The sequence below is a fragment of the Canis lupus genome, chromosome 13 (genome assembly GCF_048164855.1).
Source record: "Canis lupus baileyi chromosome 13, mCanLup2.hap1, whole genome shotgun sequence".
In the NCBI taxonomy this organism is placed as follows: domain Eukaryota; kingdom Metazoa; phylum Chordata; class Mammalia; order Carnivora; family Canidae; genus Canis; species Canis lupus.
In genome coordinates, this window is record NC_132850.1 from 47,693,351 (window position 1) to 47,714,348 (window position 20,998).

The window sequence follows — 20,998 nt, forward strand, 5'->3', positions numbered from 1 at the left end:
TCTGGCTGCCTCAAGAAGTGGGGGAGGAAGTGGCCTCACAGAGATAGTTCCAGAGTCTAGGCTCCTGCAGGCTTGGGCATTCTGGGCCAGACCAAGTACCCAGGAGGGATGGGCTGGCTTCTGGGGTGGGAAGCAGAAGCTGCTCCACATCTTATGAAAAATGAAGAGCATTTCTGAAACTCTATTATCAGAGGCTACTTTTTAATTTGTCTTCATTACCATTTTTATATTAAATTCAGTAGTAGTCCTTGATCTCTGGTCAGTGATGAATATTAAATCTTCCAAATATGTTGTTTGGATGCTGTGGTAAGCAAGATGGGTTCAATTTCCTTTCCTTCCTTTTTTTTTTTTTTTTTTTTTTGTACTTAGATTTATTTAATTTCCACCCTGTTTAAGTTTCCTTGTGTTACAAGCCTCGTTCTGGATCGCAGCTCCGCCTTCTCGTGAATAAGGTCTATTGTACATGTGAAAAACACAAAGAAAAATGACACAATGGAAAGAGAAAGTAGAGCTTAACGATAAAGGGGTAATTAGAACATTGCCGAACAAAGGGAATCTAAAGGGAAGGGTTGTGTTTGAAACGCACTGGCATGTTACTGTATATAGAAGTATGAACTTCTCTTAATTTTGTCTGCAATATTTCCTAGATTCTTCTTGCCAGTGTACCCTGTTCTGAGCAATGTAAAATCCTAAACCGATTCATGCTGGTAAGTTACCAACTTTAATATCATGTTAACTCAAGATAGAAGCTGTTAAAATCCTTGTATTATTTCTGAAGGAAAAGGAACACTGTTCAAAGCAGCAAGGGCCAGACCCCATTGGTCAGGGGCAGCCTCTTTTGATCCAACTAAGGACACTTGAGACCAAGGGTCTATTCCTTTGTTTCTATTATGCCACTGAATGGATCAGGGGTTGGCAAACTATGGCCTGCAGGCCAAATCTGGCCTTATAAGTGTTTTCACATGTTTTTGTTTTTGTTTTTTTCCTTTTCATTTGGTTTTTTATACTTTTAAAAGATTGGACAAAAAAATCAAAAGAAGAGTATTTTCTGTCTTACGAAAATTATATAAATAGCAACTTCACTATTTTTACTAGAACACAGCCGGGCTTATTCGTTTATGTAATATCTATGGCTACTCTCCTGTTACAGTGGCAGAGCCAGGTAGTTATAGCAGGACTCTGGGGCCTGCAGAGCCTACAGTATTTACTATCTGGCCCTTTATGGAAAAAGTCTCCCGGCCCTGGACTGGAAGGCATGCTAGGGATTTAGTAACAGTTTATGGGAGAACAGGTTTTGGTCGGTTGTTAAAATATATAAATCAAGTATAAGATGTCTCCTGATTTCAGAAATACTAAAATGTGAAAAAAAAAAAAAAAGTCTGTGCACCAAGCAATCTGATTGGTAGCTAGAGCTGGCTTTCCAAACATTATACAGATTCTCTGAGCCTTTAGGAAATGCTTTCCAAAGAGTCCTTGAACATCATCATCCAGCTTAAGGGCTCCGGAATTTGTCATTCGAATGGAGAACCACTGTCACCCTTGTCTTCCATTTCTGGCTGTTCTTTCAGGAGTTATTTCCCTTTGGGCCTATAGTCCCTGTAGGTTACATACATTTACAGTTGTCATTGTTCATGGTAGTTACATCCTATTGTGTCATGGAGAACAGGATTAGCAAATACTGCACCCTTGTTCTGGGGTAAAATACACCGTTCGGTTTCCATGAACTGCTGGTCACACTGTCAGCAATCAATACACAACCTTGTTTTATGTGTTTCTGTTTCAAGACGCCTTATTTAATGTATATTGTTGACTCTTTAACATTGAACTCAGCCAACAGCACTATAACTCATGCCTGCATGAGGTTGACTGAACTCAATTATTTTCTCCATAAGGCACATCACAGCCTTTTTTCTGCCTGGGAACATGAGATAGTGTGTGAGCACATTTGGGGACCATTTTAAACAGAAGAATCACCAACAAAAATGCAAAGAACTGAGTCACTAAACAGATCATGAAAAGGACACTTATTTACTACACGAGAGCTGAAACAAGAAAGCAGAATGGCACCCAGTTTGACCTTAGCTGGGAACCTGCACATTTTTACTGCTTGTGCATGTCTGTGAATGGCTGCAAAAGGGCAACATTGATTCTGGGGTTACAAATACATTTTAACCAATGCGAGAATTTGTAAAAACAGAATCTGCAAATAATGAGAATCAACTGTGTGTGAAACCATATTCACTTTCCAGTTCCTTTAACCATGACCTTGATAAACACAATTGATCAACCGGCATCTTCTGGGTCTCTGCATTCACAGTCATTTAAAATGATCTTCTCGAGTCTAAAACGGCCCTGATAATAACATTCCTCTCTTCTGCTTTGCGGCATCTCTCTCCCTTATGAAATTTCTTCACTCGTTCTTCTCATGTCAAGTTAGGCCTTAGTTTTCAAGGCTCCTTTCCAGTGTAGTGATGAGTCTCTTATTTCCTTCAATTCTCCTACCCTGCTTGACTTAGCTTTCTGCCTTTCATAACCTCCACTGCGCCCTTTTTTCTTTCTTTTTTTTTTTTTTTTAAGATTTTATTTATTTATTCATAAGAGACACAGGCAGAGGGAGAAGCAGGCTCCATGCTGGGAGCCCCATGTGGGACTCAATCTCGGGACTCCAGGATCACACCCTGGGCCAAAGGTGGGCACCAAACTGCTGAGCCACCCAGGGTTCCCCCACTTCGCTGCACCCCTTCAAACACGCATGTGCCCGGTGCCCTGCAAGCTGCAAAGTGCTCCCCACACTCATCATCTCTGACCAACACCATCTTAGATGGGTAATATTGAGCCCAGGACAGGTGGCATTAGTTGTGCGGCTTCTTGTTCAATGTTTGCTACAGACTTCAAGATGGTGAGAGCAAAATATGAAGCCAAGAGTGGGACCCTCCTATGTGTGGGGTCCAGAGGGGACCCCCAACCTACCAGAGGCAACAGAATTTAACCGGGTACAGGGATGGCTCTGCATTGATGTGTCTCACAGGTGCTTCCTTCCCTGTGCCCTTGCCTTCTGGTCCTGCCTCACTTAGGAACCTGGGAAAGTGTACTTAATCAGTCTCAGCTTTAATTTTTTTTCTCTGTAAAAAGGTAAAAAAAAAAAAAAAAAAAAAAAAAAAGTAAATATTACTTTTATTCCCTTTCTATAGAGAAAGGAATCAAGATGAGGTGATTAAATGTAAACAGTAGTATTTACTTATCCTTGCCTCACGGAGTTATTAGAAGGATTTAATGACAGGACTTAAGGAAGAAAGGCAGTAGGTAAATCCCAGGTATTATATAGTTATTTTACATTATAAGAAGAGGGATTTAGGCTGCATAAGAGGGGGTTTTTATTGACACAGGTGTTAGACAATGAGATAGTTTTCCAAAATCTTCCCTAGATATATTTTCGATTAAGTAAAGATTCCTACGTGTCTGGTTAGATCCTAATGTGATTTTCTCTGAGCATGGCTTCAGGACCCTCAGTGGTTCTTTCTACCTGATATTTTGTTTCTGTTTTTTTTTTTTTTTTTAATTTTTTTTTCCCAGAAAGCCCATCCTATAGCATCATAACTCTTGAAGAGTCGGGTGGGAATGGAATGCATAATTCTTTTATACCTCCCCCACAAAGGCAAGGTCCAAGTTTCCCCGAAGCATCCTTTCAAAACGAGCTGTGAACAATGGTGTGTATTCTGTGGGTATGCAATGTTTAAAATGCTAATGAAGCCAAAGAAGTAGTTATTACAAGAAAATATGCCTTTGCCTTTTTCTTTAAATAAATTAGGATCAGATACAACTTTTAATTTTTCCAGTTAAGGATTAAAAGAAACAAGCTACTGTCCATTATCATTATAAGTTCAGAAAGGAAAGATTCTGACACCAAGACAAATAAACAAAACCCATGGAATAAGAGAAAATACTTGCAAGTCATGTATCTGATAGGGGGCTATCATACAGAATGTATAAAGAACTTGTACAACCCAACGACTAGAACAAAACAACTGGTTAAAAAATGGGCAAAAGGAGGCGCCCGGGTGGCTCAGTCGGTGAAGCATTTGACTTGATTTTGGCTCAGGTCATGATCTCAGGGTTGAGCCCCGTGTCGGGGCTCTGCACTCATCAGGGAGTCTGCTTGCATTCTCTCTGTTCCTCTCCTTCTCCCTCTGCCCCTTCCCTCTCTTTCTCTCTAAAATAAATAGATAAATCTTTTAAAAAAATGGGCAAAGGACTTGAATAGATAATTCTCCAAGGAAGAAATACAAATGACCAATAAACGTATGAAAGATGCTCAGCATCACTGATTATTAGGGAAATGCAAATCAAAACCACAGTATACTACCGTCACACCAGTTAGAAGGGCCACTGTCCAAGTCAAACTAAACTAAACCAAACAAAAACTCAGTAACAGCAAATAGCAAGTGTTGGTGAGGATGCAGAAAAATTGGAACCCTGGTGCTCTGTGGGTGGGAATGTAAAAAACTGTGAAAAATAGTGTGGTGGTTCCTCAATAAATTAAACATAGAATTATCACATGATCTAGCAATTCTACTTCTAGGAACATACCCAAAGAATTGAAAGTAGGGTCCTGAAGAGAGGTCTGCACACTCATGTCCATAGTAGCCTTATCTACAATAGCAACTCAAGTGTCCATCCGCAGATGGAGAGATACAGAAAACGTGGTATACACATACAATGGGATATTACCCAGCCTCAAAATGCCAGGACATTCTGACACATGCTACAACATGGATAAACCTGGAGGATAATGTGCTGAGTGAAATGCATCAGTCACGAAAAGACAAATACGGTGAGTCCATATATTTGAGGTACTTAGAGAAGTCAAATTCAGAGACAGAAAGAAGAATGGTGGTTGCCAGGGCTGGGGAAGAGGTAATGAGTTGTTTAATAGCATATACAGAGTTTTGGTTTTATAAGCTGAAGAGTTCTGAAGATTGTATGACAATGTGAATATACTTAACACAAGTGAGCTTGTACAGTTAAAAATGGAGGAAGTGGCAACTTTCATGTTTGTATATGTCATTGCAATTAAAATAAGGGAATGACAAACTCCTATATCGAAGTTTCTTCCTCATTTCTCAGAATATGACCTAGGTACCGACCAGCAGTTGGTAAGCACTGTCACAGTCTACACATTAGCCACTGAAAATATCCAATGCTTTAAATTAATCTTTTGCGAAGAGGTAAGGAAGTAACCCAGATTTGGCATCAAGTCACCCACAGAAAACCATGACCAGCCTCAAAAGACTGAAGGAGATAAAGTTCTGGGCTGCATGTGGAAATTAACTGTTAACTGTCAGGGTTTCATATGAACCTGATGGGTGAGAAAGAACTCAGGACCAGTTTTATCGATAAAATCGTGACTTGAAATGTGCGATCAGCCCTGATACACCCCAGCTTGCCTTCTGCACCCGCCTTCTGTCTCTGTCTAGATTGACAGATGCATGCAGTGCATACACATGTATTTAGTATATGGAACACACAGATATGTATAGAGCATATAATAAAGCTTTCACTAATTCAAAATTACTCATACGTGACTGGACTGAGGTCTGTAATAGTTTGTTTTGGGGTTATTCACAAAGACAGAGTTTGCTAAGCCACTGTGATTTCTCAGCTGTACTCAAACACAAAAACTGCAGGTATTTTCATCCACGTATAAAATACTCATTTATATACATGCCCTCACTTGACAGAAAGATTCATACTTCTATTTATTAAAGCAATTTTTTCAAGGAGCTTTACTGGAAAACACCTCAATGTTTTTTGTTTGTTTGTTTGTTTGTTTTTTTAAAAAACCTCTTTACCCAGTTTGCTTTGTGGCTTCTGATACAGTTATCGGAAACTACTGAACATTCACACAATTTGAATCAGTCAGTGATTTTTCACAATAACCTTTTCCGTTGCTATGGCTGTAGAAGTTTTCAGACTGTTTGCTGATTGACCTTTCTGCAGCTTCTGTCCCTCTGACCCCTCATTTGCACAGTGGGAGACACTCTCTTTTCTAGCTTGTCCCCTATGTCCCTGCTTTTTTTTTTTTTTTTTTTTTTTTTTAAAGCTCAGCAGCAGCTCCTTTGTAGCCTCCTAGGAATCTTCCTGTTCGGGATCCACTGGCCGTTTCTCCCTCTGGGTTTGGTTTTAGGCCCTCTGCTCCACACCAATGCCTGGGCAGTTCCATCTGACAGGCTTCATGACCACCATGTGCCACCACCTCCCCTATTGGCATCAGCACTTCATGCTTCTCACCTTCTTCTCCACAGAGCCTCATGCCTGCCTGACATTTCTCCTGGGATGTCCCAAGGGCTCCTTAGATCAGTACATCCAAAACCTGCTCATCATATCCCCTCCCAAAGCTCCTCCCCTCAGCCCCCTTGTCAGTGCTGGTTCCACCCCATCCAGCCATTTAAGTCCAAATCCCAGGGGTCATCTTTGACCTCTTCCCTCCTCCCTCCTCCTTCAATCTCCATGCTCTATTCATCACACCAAGAGACATCCATTCTACTACATGAGTGTCTCCTCAGTCCTGTCTTTCCCTACCTGTGACTTAGTCTCCCATCTCTTACCTGGATCATCATGCCAGCACCCCAACTGGCCCTCTGTTTCTCTTGCCCCTCCCCTAAAAGGTTCTCTAGATCAGCACTCTCCAATAACAGACAATTGTCAGACTTTCTGCATTGCCCGAAATGCTGACAACTAATTACATGTGGCCACTGAGCACTTGAAATGTGGCTACTATGATTGAAGAACTCAACTTAAAACTTTACTAAATTTTAATTAACTTCCATGTGAATAGCTGCATGTGGCTAATGGTTACTGTACCACACAGAGCAAGTCTAGATTCTCCACAGATGTGCTCAAAATCCCTTAATAGCTCCCTTGAGGTGGTTCACAGATTCCTTCATTGTCTCCATTCTCATTTCTCTCAGTTCCTCCCCGACACCCTTGGATGCAATGAAATTCTCCATTTCTCAAAATCACCATGTTTTCTCTCTCTCTTGGGATATTAACTCCTTTGGCTTGGAACAGTTTCCCTCCATCTGTCTGGCAAACTCCAACTTTGCCTTTGGGGCTCAGCTTAGCGATTGCTTCCCCACCTCATGCCATGGGCCATCTCTACCCCATCTCTTTCTCTTCCAGATACACTACCTATGGGCCTTACAGCCGATAATGAGCACCTGTCACACTGGATTTTAATCCCTGGTTTGCTTGTCTATATGCCTGATCAGACTTCACTGTGAGGTCAAGGACCGAGTCTCCTTTGCTGCTGCTGTATCCTCAGTACCAGCACGGTACCCAGCCTGGTGAAGGTGTGCCTATCCTGCCAGGAGCTCGGGTCCCAGCAGCAGAGTCCCTCAGCAGCACTTCCTCTGCACACCCCTGGTTAACAGAAAATGTAACTGACATAGGGGTGTCTCATCCTACACGCCCTAAAACAATGAGGCACAGAAAGGTATCATCTCTTATGTAGTATCCTGGTTACTCAGATCCTCTTTCCAACAGGTTTAGGAAGGCAGTAATTCAGCTCTTCTCCTGCCTCTCACAGTATGAACTGATTACAGACCCTAGGGGAGCTTGGAGAGTCACAATCTCGACCACTGCCTGACACTGCCCTTAAATTCACATGGGAACAAAGAAGGAACAACAGGTAAGGATGTCCTTTATGACTGTGGGGAGTTACATCTACCTGGGTTTCATGGCCAAACCTTGAACAGCCCAGACCTCTCCAAAAACCACACCCAAGGTCATGAATTCCCTATTTATCCACAATATGAAAATACTAGAACATTCTTATTTCTCTCCATTTCCCCGATCCTATTTTTTTTTAAATCTGACGCATCTTTTTCAGCTATACAAAGATAAAAATATTTTGAATGGAAATAAACACTCATTGGCACAATTTACCCAGGGCAATGCATTCAGAACTATTCTATACCCTTGGGATGAGAAATCTGTAAGGGCAAATGTCAGTGCTTAGGTATTATACAGAAATGCTGTGAACCATAGTAACTGTTCCACTGGTTTCATCAACTAGACAAAAAATAAAAATCTGCCATGTCAATTGTTAATGTAATTTAATGAATTTTAGTTAATTTAATTTTCAAAAGGAGAGGGTCTTTTGTGTAATTTGTGTCCTCCCCTCCACTGGGTCCCTGGAAGATAAGGCTCTGCTCCCTTAGCTAACTCTGGAACAAACAACTCTTCCTTTATTTAGAATGGTTCTAGCCATGGTCTTGTCAAAGAAGAAGGCAGTATAATGCTGCTAATAACTATACTGAATAGTTGCTTTGCTCAGTGAAGTAGAACGTGGCTTTGAACTTGATCACTCTTAAACACACACACACACTCACATACACACACACAGGTGTGCTACTGCCGGTGCTGTATTACAAATAGAGAATCAAATAGTGTCATTTCCTTGTCACTTGAGCAACGAGACGAGAGGGAGATTTCTCTCCTCGTGCTGAAGCAGCATGGCCAGCCTTTTCATTGTTAGCAGTGATCTGATAACACCTGGGGCAAGGGTTTATGGTTCGCCAGCATCAGTCCTCCTGATGGTCACCTCATGGCAATCTGCCATCATTGCATCATCAATCACCTTTAATTCAGCAAATTAGAAAGTGGCTCAAGCACACCCCAACATGTTTGTAACAACACCGATCTCCCCTGGTAAATATGTTCAGCTGACTTGGTGTGCACTGGGACCTGAAGCATCATGGAAATGCTTTAGGATTGATTTAATTCTGGTGACTCACTCCCAGACAACGTATTATGCTTCCTGCCTTACTCTGTGGAATGGTCCTTACAGCCTTTTATTTTTTTTTTGAAACTTTCTTCATGTATATTTGAAGAAATTTTCAAGGAAGTGCTTATACATATCTCATTAAAAATCTTAAAAATAAAAATAACATTCTCCAATAAACATAATAAAAAGGAAAATATAAAGCATTTTTAATTAAGGTAAAATTAAAACCCTTTAAATATCAGTGAACTCATCCAATCAGTTTTAAATTCATTCTCACACACACACATGCACATACACACACACCATGCATCACTGGCTAATAAAATTCTTACAGTGAAATGAAGGGTTGATTTCACATTAGAAAATACATTAATGTAAGGTAGCATGTTATTAAAGGAGGAAACTATATGAGCACATGAATAAACATCTGTATATTTGAAGCAAAATGGCTATCAAGGCTGAGTGAAGTAAGTCAGTCGGAGAAGGACAAACATTGTATATTGTATGTTCTCATTCATTTGGGGAATATAAATAATAGTGAAAGGGAATATAAGGGAAGGGAGAAGAAATGTGTGGGAAATATCAGAAAGGGAGACAGAACGTAAAGACTGCTAACTCTGGGATACGAACTAGGGGTGGTAGAAGGGGAGGAGGGCGGGGGTGGGAGTGAATGGGTGACAGGCACTGGGGGTTATTCTGTATGTTGGTAAATTGAACATCAATTAAAAAAATTAAAATAAATAAATAAATAAATAAATAAATAAATAAATAAATAAATTAAAAAAAAATGGCTATCAAGGATATATTTGACTTATTCCCAAGCTTGGAGGTAAACTTTTCAATTCTTCAGAGCTATTTGTTGGCCCTTACAGCCTATCTTGTCAAATGTAGACTGTCGTTTCCTTGAAGGTCCATGCTATGCCTCAAGGGTTTGGGGGTCTCTGTATTTATTTATTATTATCTTTAAAAATATTTATTTATTTACGTATTTATTTATTTATATATTTATATTTATATTTATTTATTTATTTATTTGACTGAGCGAACATAAGCAGGGAGGAAAGGCAGAAGCAGGCTCCCCACTAAGCAGAGAACATGATGGGTGGCTCAATCCCAGGCCCCTGGGATGGTGACCTGAGCCGAAGGCAGATGCCTAACTGACTGAGCCACCCAGGTGCCCCTTGGGGGTCTCTGTATTTAAAAGCAAATTAAAACTGCTTGATAGGAGTTTTTTGGTGGTATGGAGATACAGTTTTGGGGAAACTCTAACATGGTCTGGGAAAAGGGGATGTAGAGAAGTGAGTATCTGTTCTGTGCTCTGTGGCAGAGGCCTCACTCAGGACTCATTTCATTCGCTCCTAAAAATTCCCTAAGATGGACATTATTCCCATTCTATAGGTGAAGAGACTGAGAGTGGAAAATTTAAGTGAAATGCCCAAGTTTACTGGGACAAATGGTGGTACAGCACCGCAGGCCATTCTCTGGGGTAACGTTTCTGCAGTGGGCTCCTATTTTGGTCTCACAATGTTTTCTAAGGAGAAGCTGACTGGGAAGACATAAACCAGAATCAAATGTGAAAGAAAGCGGGCTGCCCAAACAGTGGACGGAGCCAAACTTGTGGTTTGCATTCTTCAGTGTGTGGTGAGAAATGCTGAAAATAGGTTTGCATCGATCTCAAAGCCACCGATAGTGTAACCACGATGGAAATTACACTACCACGGCCCAGATGCAAAAGCACCCACTGATTAAATGATCAATAAGAATCTCAAAATAATTTGCTAATAGTCTCGACTGCTTGCAGCAATACCTCTTTTGTTGGTGATCGTGTCACCGAAACTTAACGCCCTCTTCACGCAGAGAATGAAATCTCCTGAGTGTGCACGTGGAGCACTTACTGTCCCAGCAGATGTTCTGCTCCCCCCTGCCCCAGCTCATGGAAGGAAGACCTTGGCTCTGAGAGAAGAGCCACTTCAATTGTGAACATTCCCTCTGGAACCACAGACAGCAATTCTTCAGCAACATGACCCTTAGAGTGTTTCCTTTTGTCACGCGGAGAACAGCATCCAAGCGACACACCAGTGCCTGCCCAGGCAACACGTAGGTTCTTACCTGGGTTTAATGATCAGATGCAAAGACAAAAGCCTCTGCACCAAAGCCTGCTCAGTTTATGCTGAGGGAGACCTAACATTTTGTTTTGGGAACTTCCCAACGTGTATGACATTTTACTATAACGCCAGGTTCGTTGCCTTCAAGATGTAACCCCGTGCCTCACAAAAACAATGCATTCCAGAAGATGCCAGGGAAGATCTAAATGAGTCTGGAGAGCTGGAGAGCAGCGCAGCTGTTTTTAATGTTCCTAGATGCTAGTTTTCTGATCTGCAAAGATGCAGACCAGCCTAAAACTGAACAGCTGCTATTTGCCTGAAGCTCTCCTCATCGTGACAGTGGTTCAGGAGCACTAGACAGCGAGTCAAGAGGGTTCAGCTGCCATTGGCTACACATGGACCCTGCAAAATCACTCTCTGGGCCTCTGTCTCTTTTCCTATTAAATAAAGATTCTCTGAAACCCTCCTGGAAGCCTTCCAGGACCCCTGCCCAGCACAGCTGGCTCCTATGCCTTTTCAATCAGGCTTTCTATCAATTCAGAATAAACATCAGTGAGCCCTCAACTCATGGCATGCTCACCTGGTCAGAACTCCCAAGCCCCCTGCCTGTACAGTGGTGGGGGGGGGGGGGCCCTGAGCAGACTACAAGCTTCTGGAGGCCAGGCTTTGGGTTTCTTCTCCCCCAGACACTGCCTTGCGCCTTCAGACATTAAAGCATCTGCTAAATGAGATGAACATCTTCCTCCAACAGACAAGCAGGATCCCCTAAGGACAGGTATTCTATTCACACTTGCACCTTTGGTCCAGAACATGGTGGGGGCATGTTGGCACGAGAAAGAATGAGACCCATGTGCTCTCAAACGTTCTACTGCCCCAGTAGCCACCCGATTCTCTTCTGCTGTGCGTTGTTCTCCAGCCACCTATCTAGAATTCAAGCTATTTGAGGACTGGGTTGGTGTCATACACTTATTTTGTATCCTATGTAGCCTTGTCAATAGTGCTATGCACGAGGCACATTTCTTGCTAGAGTGTATGAAATAAAGATGATTATAAAAGTATGACCTTAAAACCAATTAATAGAAAAAGGGCAATTTTTCTCTAAAAAGTATTATTAATATCATTTAATATTTACTAACAGTTCTACACAGTGATCATAACATAATCCTTGATCTCTATGAATGAACAGAAGTTACCAATAACTTCATTAGAAATGTGCTTTTTACATGTGGAAAATTAGTTGCCTGCCTTAGCAATAGCTAGAGAATGACTATTAAATTATCAATTTTCTTTAGAAGAATAAGAACTCTATCTGCTCTGCATATAATACTCAAACATTTACAATGCAAAAATACATCTATTCCTAGCAGCCTGACCACAGCTGCTTTCTTTGAAACATTCTTTGGGGGAAAGATTGATGTTCAGGGGGATTATGATTCATTAAAGTTGCTGACCGATTCAAATACTTAACTGGCCAATCTATTTTTTCAGAGAATGTTCCTTTCACACACCTTGGCAGCATTCTGCCAACACATGTGTGCACCATGTGGGAGAAATCCACATGTCCTGAGATCTATGGACATGTGTCCCGAGGGGTGGCATACTATGAATGCTATTTAAGCAGAACTTTGATTTGACTCATAGGGTTCGTATTTGTGTGAACCTTAGGAACAAATGCTCTTTTTCCACAAGGTGACCAAACTAGGCTTGAGGATAGAGCCAGCCATTGTGGAGTTCTTTGTTCCCTGGAAGAAAATTCCACAAATGTTGATTCACTAATTTACTCTAATGAAAAAGCTGTAAGCAGTCTCGAGTCTGAGTAAGTGCGGATGTTAGAAAGGTCCCTCTAGACTTACGATGCATTTTTCAATATTCTGTCTACAATAGAAATATAAATAGAGCATTCAAGATGCTTCTGTTAGGCTACTTCGAAGCACAAACATTTTTGATAATTTAAAACAAGGGTTTCAGAATTAAAATGACTTTAGTGATTCCCCCAAAGAATGTTCTCCTTCTAGCCTTCTACTCTGGTGAAGTAAGGCGGATTGGATTTACCCTCCCATAAGGAAAAACCAAAAATGCCCTAAAAAAAAAAACAATAACAAAACAACGCATAGAAAGTGTTTTTCAATATACTCCATAGCGGTCAATGAAGGACAGTGATCTCTAGAAGAAAAGAGGACAAAAGATTTGTGACATTGGCTTCAGCAAGGATTTCTTAGATACAACTCTAAAAACAGGATTCATAAAAGGAAAAAACAATTGGATTTTATAAAATAATAAAAACTATTGCTTTTCAAAAGACATTGTTAAGAAAATGAAGATAATCCACAGACTGGGAGGAAATACTTGCAAATCATAAATCTGATAGAGGCTCTGTATCTAGAATATCTGAAGAACTTTTAAAATTCAACAATCAGAAAATCAAACTTTTAAGAATGAAATAGTTGAATAGACACTTCATAGAAGATGACATAAAGATAGCAAATAAGCACACAAAAAGATCAGGGAAATGTAAATGAAAACCACTATGAGACACCAGAACATAGCTGTTAGAATGGCTAAAACTAGAAAGACTAGCCATAACCAAGAGCTAGCAAGGATGTGGAGCAATCTGAACTCATACACGCTTCTCAAGGGAAGGTACAACTGGACAACCACTTTGGACAAGAGTTTGGCAATATCACAAAAAATGAAAACACACCTACCATGTGACCCAGGCATGCCACTACTGGCTAGCTATGCACCCAAGGAAAAGAAAGTGATGTCCATACGAAGACTGGTATACAAACTTTAGTGCAGCTTTATCTGTATTAGTCCCTACTCTGGAAACAACCCAACTGTCCATTAGCATGTGTGTGGACTACCAAGTTGTGGAATATCCACATGTGTAGGATTCTACTCAGCAAAGGGCAGGGATGAACCAGTGATCCATGCAGTAGCATGGATAAATCTCAAAATAATTATGCTAAGTGAAGAAAGCTGGACAAAAGTACTACATACTGCATGATTCCATGTATATGAGATACTGGGATATATTAACAAAACTCTATTGCTAGAAAGTAACTGGGGAGCAGGAGGTAGCAGGAAAGGTTAAAAAAGGGGGACAAGGAAACATTTTGGGTCATAAATATGTCTGTCATCTCAATGGTGATGATAGTTTCACAGGTATATACGTGTATCAAACTTCCTAAAGGTACGCTTAAGGAATGTTCAATTTACTGTGTGTCAATTATACTTGGATTACAAAAAATACTAAAAAGACTGATTTGCCTGGGGGAATTTTGCAGAACATCACCACCTATGATCTAGCCATATGGGTCAATGACTCAGTGAGTCCCAATCTTGTGCTAAGTATGGCACTAAAAAACAGGCTGGCTGAGGACAGAGACATTGACCACTGGCGTGGACTCCGAGTGTTTCCCAGCTTAAGGCACCAAGATTCTGAGAGGCTGTGGAAAAACAAGTCTTCACTTCTGCTGCCAGTCTCATTACACACAAATTGCCTCAAAGTGTTATCATCTATTATCACATGTTGCAGTGATGACAATCACATACTAATTCTGACATTGCACTTAAGCCTGTCCAGATCTTTGAACCAATAAGAAAACCCATCAAGAAAGAAACCAAGAGTCTGTTCTGAGTCCACAATAAAGGGTTTTCAACAAAGTTGACAGAAGAAAGTACATCTACTACCTGTTCTCCTATAGGTGGCCTATGCTCCAGGCTCTGGTTTCTTTTGTTCTCTGTGTGAGTTGTGCAAAACAGAGTTGCGGTCTCTCTACAGCTGCATTTGCCATCATCTTAGTCCTAAGATTTTCCATTAAATCATACTCTTTAGGCCACTAATAATTAGCAAAATTATCAATGAATTCACCTTGTGGGAATGTGACTTAACAATGTATGAAAAGTTGAGAAAAAGCAAAATCAATGTGGTATGTTCAGAGTCCTCAGTGTAAAACACTGGAAAGTGACGTTCTTTATCAATCAGACCACAGAGACATCATATCATTTCACTGGCATAAACAAAATTTTAAAGGATGACTCATGATTTCAATAGGAGTACTATTATAATACTAGCCATGGAGCCTGGCAACATTTTTCTGAAAAGCAGGAAAGTATTTGAGAAAGAATTTCTTAAACAAATCATATGGGCTGAAACTGGTGCAGCCACTCTGGAAAACTGTGTGGAGGCTCCTCAAAGAGTTAAAAATAGACCTGCCCTACGACCCAGCAATTGCACTGCTGGGGATTTACCCCAAAGATACAGATGCAGTGAAACGTCGGGACACCTGCACCCCAATGTTTCTAGCAGCAATGTCCACAATAGCCAAACTGTGGAAGGAGCCTTGGTGTCCATCGAAAGATGAATGGATAAAGAAGATGTGGTCTATGTACACAATGGAATATTCCTCAGCCATTAGAAACGACAAATACCCACTATTTGCTTTGATGTGGAGGGACTTGGAGGGTATTATGCTGAGTGAAATAACTCAATTGGGAAGGACAAACATTATATGGTCTCATTCATTTGGGGAATATAAAAATTAGTGAAAGGGAATAAAATAAAGGGAAAGGAGAGAAAATGAGTGAAAATATCAGTGAGGGTGACAAAACATGAGAGACACCTAACTCTGGGAAATGAACAAGGGGTAGTGGAAGGGGAAGTGGGCAGGGGGTTGGGGTGACTGGGTGATGGGCAATGAGGGGGGCACTTGGCAGGATGAGCACTGGGTGTTATGCTATATGTTGGCAAATTGAACTCCAATTAAAAAAATTTTTTAAATAAAAAAAACAAAAAATCCAAATTATATGGCAATAAATTTTCCAAAAGAAAGTATGAAAACCTCACAAACATAAGAAACTAAAGCAGCATGATTGTGTACAACTTTTTTTTTTTGAGCCAGAACTACAGAAAACTGCTTGCAAAGTGAAAAAAGCATATTTCAAATAACATAACAAAGCAAATTAACCAAATCAATATTTTGTAGAAACAAACACCTAGACTACATCTAAAATTGATTTAGAAACAAGCTCAAAATTTACTTTCTATATTTACAGAAGGCAAGAAAGGTGTCTCCTGTGAAGAATGAATATAGGATTCAAAATTTGGCAAAGACTGAGATGATCCAAGTTGGCCCTGGACCACTAATAATATTTTGGAAAGATTGTGTTATTAGATTAACAGTTGTAGAAGATGAACACTATTTATGCAATGTTAAAGCAAACATTTTTAGTAACCAAACATCTCCTAAATTGTAAGCAGAAATGTGAAACTTGATCTGACACCTGTAGCAAATATGAGGGCCTTCCCTGGCCCAGGACCCTGGGGTTTAGCCATTATGGTACCCGGCACCTCTCATCCTGCTCAGAATGGAAGAGAGTCACACCCTTTACTCCACATGAGGTGATCTGAAGAAAATCTCCTTCCTAATCAATTCTCAAGTCTTGCTGCCTCCTACTGGATAATCTGTCCCTATTTTTCTTGAATCCCTTAGAACTCTCTCTCACCTCTCCAGTTTTGTTGGGTCAATACGGTGTGACTGTTGATCCTTCATTTAACAGGCATGAAGGCTCTACTTACATCATGCATGGAGTCCAGAAGCTTGGTCAGTTGGTAGAACCTTTGCCAGCTCTGCCCAGAGTTGCTGGGACACTTAGTTACCATCTTCCTCAGTTCTTTGATGTAATTTGTCCTCATTTCTTCAAATGCAGCCTGGCTTTTGAGGCCGTCCTTTGGAACTGTGTTTAAGGAATACAGACATGTAAGTCCCCAGAATGGAAAACAGCAGCATTGCAGCAGTTAAATGGTGTAGAATATTTTGAGGTTTTTAGGCTCACACTTTTAGATTGATACTGAATCTCAATTAGTTACATTTGTGAACAAATATGGCAGTTATCTATTGGTAAATTCTTGTGCCCATCCATATACAAAAGAACAATAACTGCTATTTATTGGGTGTATATTAACCTTGCATATAGTAACTTGATCTTTACCTCAGTTTTATGACATAATCGTTATGGTATCCTCATTTTACAGATGACAAAAGTGAAGACTGGAGGTTTAATCCTGCCCAAAGACACAATAAATGTGTGGCAGAGAAGGGGGTAGAAACCTAGGTCTATTTCCAAAGCCTGTCTCTCAGTCACAATGCTACAATGCCTTGTGGCCTGCCATTGAAGTGTTTTATGATCCTAACTTGCCAATACTTCAGAGGTAAGAAAATATACTTTGATTTTCCAGGACAACTAGAAGAGCCACAGATGATCTAAACTGGGGCTAGAATTAGCAAGCGACATCTCTATATTCAAAGTCAGATATCAAAGACACTTGGGGAGACTGGCCATCTACCAGGGGGGAAGGAAGGCATGCTGAGAAGCACTTTGCATTTTCTTTGGGCCCGGATCACATGATCAGTGGGGTTGCTGTCATGTGGCCTCCCAGGAGACCAAGGGGTGGGTGTGCACACTGGTTTGTGTGTGCAAAGGAGTAACATCACAGTGGCTGTGCATGTAAGGCAAAATCTATAACTTTCAAAGAGAATAAACCATGTTCCTCCTTTTCTTTGAGAAAGTAAAAAATCAAGGATCATGTTTTCTTTTATGTAGTGGTTGGCTTTTAATTTTAAATAAGAAAAAGTCTCACTTAGAAACAGTATTTTGGAATTTAGAGCTTGGAAACATATCAAGTGTTTCTGTGACCTGCTGAAAGGAGATGCTTTTTCCCAGGATACATGTGAAAGCAGTTATGGACAGAAGGTGCTCCTGTGCTGGGAATCGTTCTGGAAAGAAGTATAGGGCAGAGTGTAAACTAAGGTATCCCCTCAGAAAATCTACCTTACATGTTTGCTTTTATCTACTAGAGCTAATAAATAGTTATGTGATAGTTATGTGCATGCTTTAACTTTGAAAAATAAAATCACTTAAGAACTTTATTTTTAGGAGATGAAGACCTCAAGAAAATTCATCTTGTGAAATTAATGTTCAGAGTTTGAAACTGCTTTTACTTTCACTTCTTAATTATACAGCATGTTGCTAATTTGTCATAGGTGGGATAGATAATAATTTACTTGGGTTGTCAGCCTTTTAGAATGGCTAAGTACATTTTTGACTATTATGAGAATCCTGGAAGCTGAGAATACCACTGTTTCCAAATTAAACCCTGTTGTCTTGTATAAAAATATGGATTATCTAAGGACTATATTACAAATTAAATTCACATATTATGGTAATAGTCTCCTTGAATTTAATTGTTGAGGCTTTTGATTTGTGGTTTATCTAAGTCTATTTCTGTGGGGAAAAAATAAACCCCTAATAGCAACTGCACGCATTCCTGAGGCTGCCACAATATTAGCTGTGGTTTCAAATATTTGACATTCACATTAAAAGTTAAATGCCATCCATTATATAACAAATAGTTTGTTTTCTTTAAAAATAAAGCCATGTTTTTAAAGTATAAAAAATATGAAGGATGGTAATAACCAGGATGTTAATAGTAAAACTATAGCTCTACCTTCTACCAAGATTTTAATGTTAACTTAAAACTTTCTGAAAGAAACTGCAAGTTTGCAAATACTTTGCAAATAGTGTCTACACACAGGTTAATATTTATTTCTGTTAAGTTATAAAATATCATGGAGTACATCTTTTGGTTTTCAATATGGATATTTAGGGATATCATCCTATACATTAAAAAATTACCTAAAATTAGACTGGGGTGAATAAATTTCACTACTATAGTTCACTACTATTTGATATATCTACTAAGAATAATCAAAGATCTTCATATGGATAGTTCTGTATCAGAAATTCTCAAGATTACAATTTGTGTCAAATATTACTTATATATTATTGCTGTAACTGAAAATATATTATACCAATTTCCAAGCCAGATTTTTTAGAAGTTGAAACAAACCCACAAATAAAGAGAATTTAAGCAAAACCTCAAATTCTGGAGGTTTGCCCAGATTTTCTGAATTTACTTATTAAATGCAGCAGGGCTGCTGGAAACTATCCAAAATCTAACGGCTGGAGAAGAGCAAAGAGACAACTAGGGTAGAGGTTTGTCTGTTTTCCTCCATAAGCATTAAGAACATGAGATTCTCTCAGTGTCATTGCTAAAAACTTTCTTGATACACTGGAATCAGATGTGCCATTTAACATCCTAAAGAAAAATCTTAACACATTCTCTCATAGATCAGCAAAATAAGCTTACTAAAGCCTGCAGCTCTATAACTCATACAATTCTTATGTTTTCCTGCCTTTTTATTTTGCTTTTCCTGCATTTACAAAAATCAGAATTGAAAATACCGAGCTATTTGGAAGCTAATAAATTAAATCGGGTAGCTTCAAAACGGTATCAGGATTGATTACAGGCTGATTAAATGGCATAAAAGGATAAGACACCAATTAAGATTGAGTAGTCAAAATGTATAGAGAATCAGTATCACACGCATTTTTCATTTCAATTCTATCACCCATCTGATCTATCTACGTCTAGATCTATACTTTACACATTTTTCAAGGCAGTGATGGGTAATGACATAGCTTGGACAGGGGAATAAAATCACTGTCACCGAATTTAAAGATTCTATTTCCAAGGTTATATTCCACAAAGGACAAATCAGGAGCATCAGAGACCCTGAGGAAGAGCTGAGTAGGGAGAAAGAGCCTGGCTCCGGGCCTGTAGATGAGGGGCTGCGAACACAACCCTACCGGACCTCGGACCTCGGCTGAGTGTGATTAGTGAGGAATGGCAGGGCCTGTGGCAAACTGGAGAGAACATGCCCTGCCTTGGGCAGTCGAAGTCAATGAAAATAAAACAAGACAAAAGGCCAAAAGCAACCTAAAATACCTGTGCTGGCCAAACAAAACACAGCTGCGAGTGGGCTGCACCTGGCCCAGGCTGCCCGCTGCCCCCTGCTGGCCTCCTGCGGGGGGAGCCGGGACCACGCTGGCGGGAAGGGTCCGAGTTCGAACTCACACAGGCCACTGAACGCACACACTCTAGTAGGCTTCTTTCTGCGCTCTCAACTTTTCCTCGGGAAGCTCTGCTGTTGGTCATGCCCCTTTTGGAAAACAGCCCTTGGCTCCCAGTTTCCCTGCCTCTCTGGAGTCCCATCTCTGCCTCTTCAGCCCTGCCATCCTCCACTCATGTACTCGACTGGACCGTTCCTTGTCTTTCTGTGCCCTGGCAACCCCACTCACCATTTTAGTTTTGATGACAGTTTGCCATAGGCATAATTTCATGATTATTTCTCAATACTCAGATCTGTCTTCTGAGTGCCAGTCCCAAATTCTCCCCATCTTCTGGCCTATCAGGATGCATCTGAAAATTAACCCATCTAAAATGGAACTCATTCTGTAAAACTCCCACCAAATCTTCTCCAAGTCGCAACATTAACATATTCCTTTTAATGGTAACACTGCCATCCTAGTCATTTCTCTGTGCTCAAAAACCTATTACCTCTGACCCCAACCCGTTTTCTCATCAGTTGCCAGTCTTGGCATGTTCCTTGAATGCATTTGTTCCTGTCCATCATACCACTGACCACCATCATTATGGCCATTATTTCAAAAGCCTCATAGCAGTTCTCTGGGCTTCTAATCCAGCTAAATTCTCCATCTTTGCCTCTCTGCCTCTCCCTCTCTTTCCCATATAATCCAGTCTACTACCAGGTACATTTTCATAGAGGCACAAAACACAGCTTCGGTCATGTCACCCCACTGCTCAAAGCCTGCCGTGCTGCAATCCTCTGCCCACCCAGTGAAGGTCAAGTGTTTTAACAGACATTGAATATCCTGGCCCACCCAACCTCCATCCCAACCTTATTCCCCACTCCTCTCCAACCCAACATCACCTTGTGCACCTTGAAAAATTAAATGAATACATACATAAGAAAAAAAAATTAAAGGGCAAAACACTTCTCCCAGAAACAAATTCTAATGTCTGGATATGCTTTCCCGCACTCCCTCACATCGCCGCGTCCCTTGATAGGAATGCCATCTCAGACCTCATATCCCATCTATAACCCTTGCAAAGCTCCCCCAAGATTCAGCTTCACTGTGAATCCCTTCCTGACTCCCAGAACCAAACATGCTCTTCCCTTTT

At 40.4% G+C, this 20,998-nt stretch overlaps 1 protein-coding gene across 6 annotated transcripts in view; it reads right to left on the reverse strand.

Moving 5' to 3' along the window:
* NR3C2 (nuclear receptor subfamily 3 group C member 2) overlaps nucleotides 1–20,998 on the reverse strand; it is a 330,275-nt gene that overhangs the window by 18,313 nt on the left and 290,964 nt on the right. For all 6 annotated transcript variants that reach the window (XM_072773547.1, XM_072773544.1, XM_072773541.1 and 3 more), the window contains one exon: nucleotides 16,472–16,629. In XM_072773547.1, coding sequence (XP_072629648.1) covers nucleotides 16,472–16,629 — 158 coding nt within the window. The remainder of the gene's footprint in view (nucleotides 1–16,471; nucleotides 16,630–20,998) is intronic.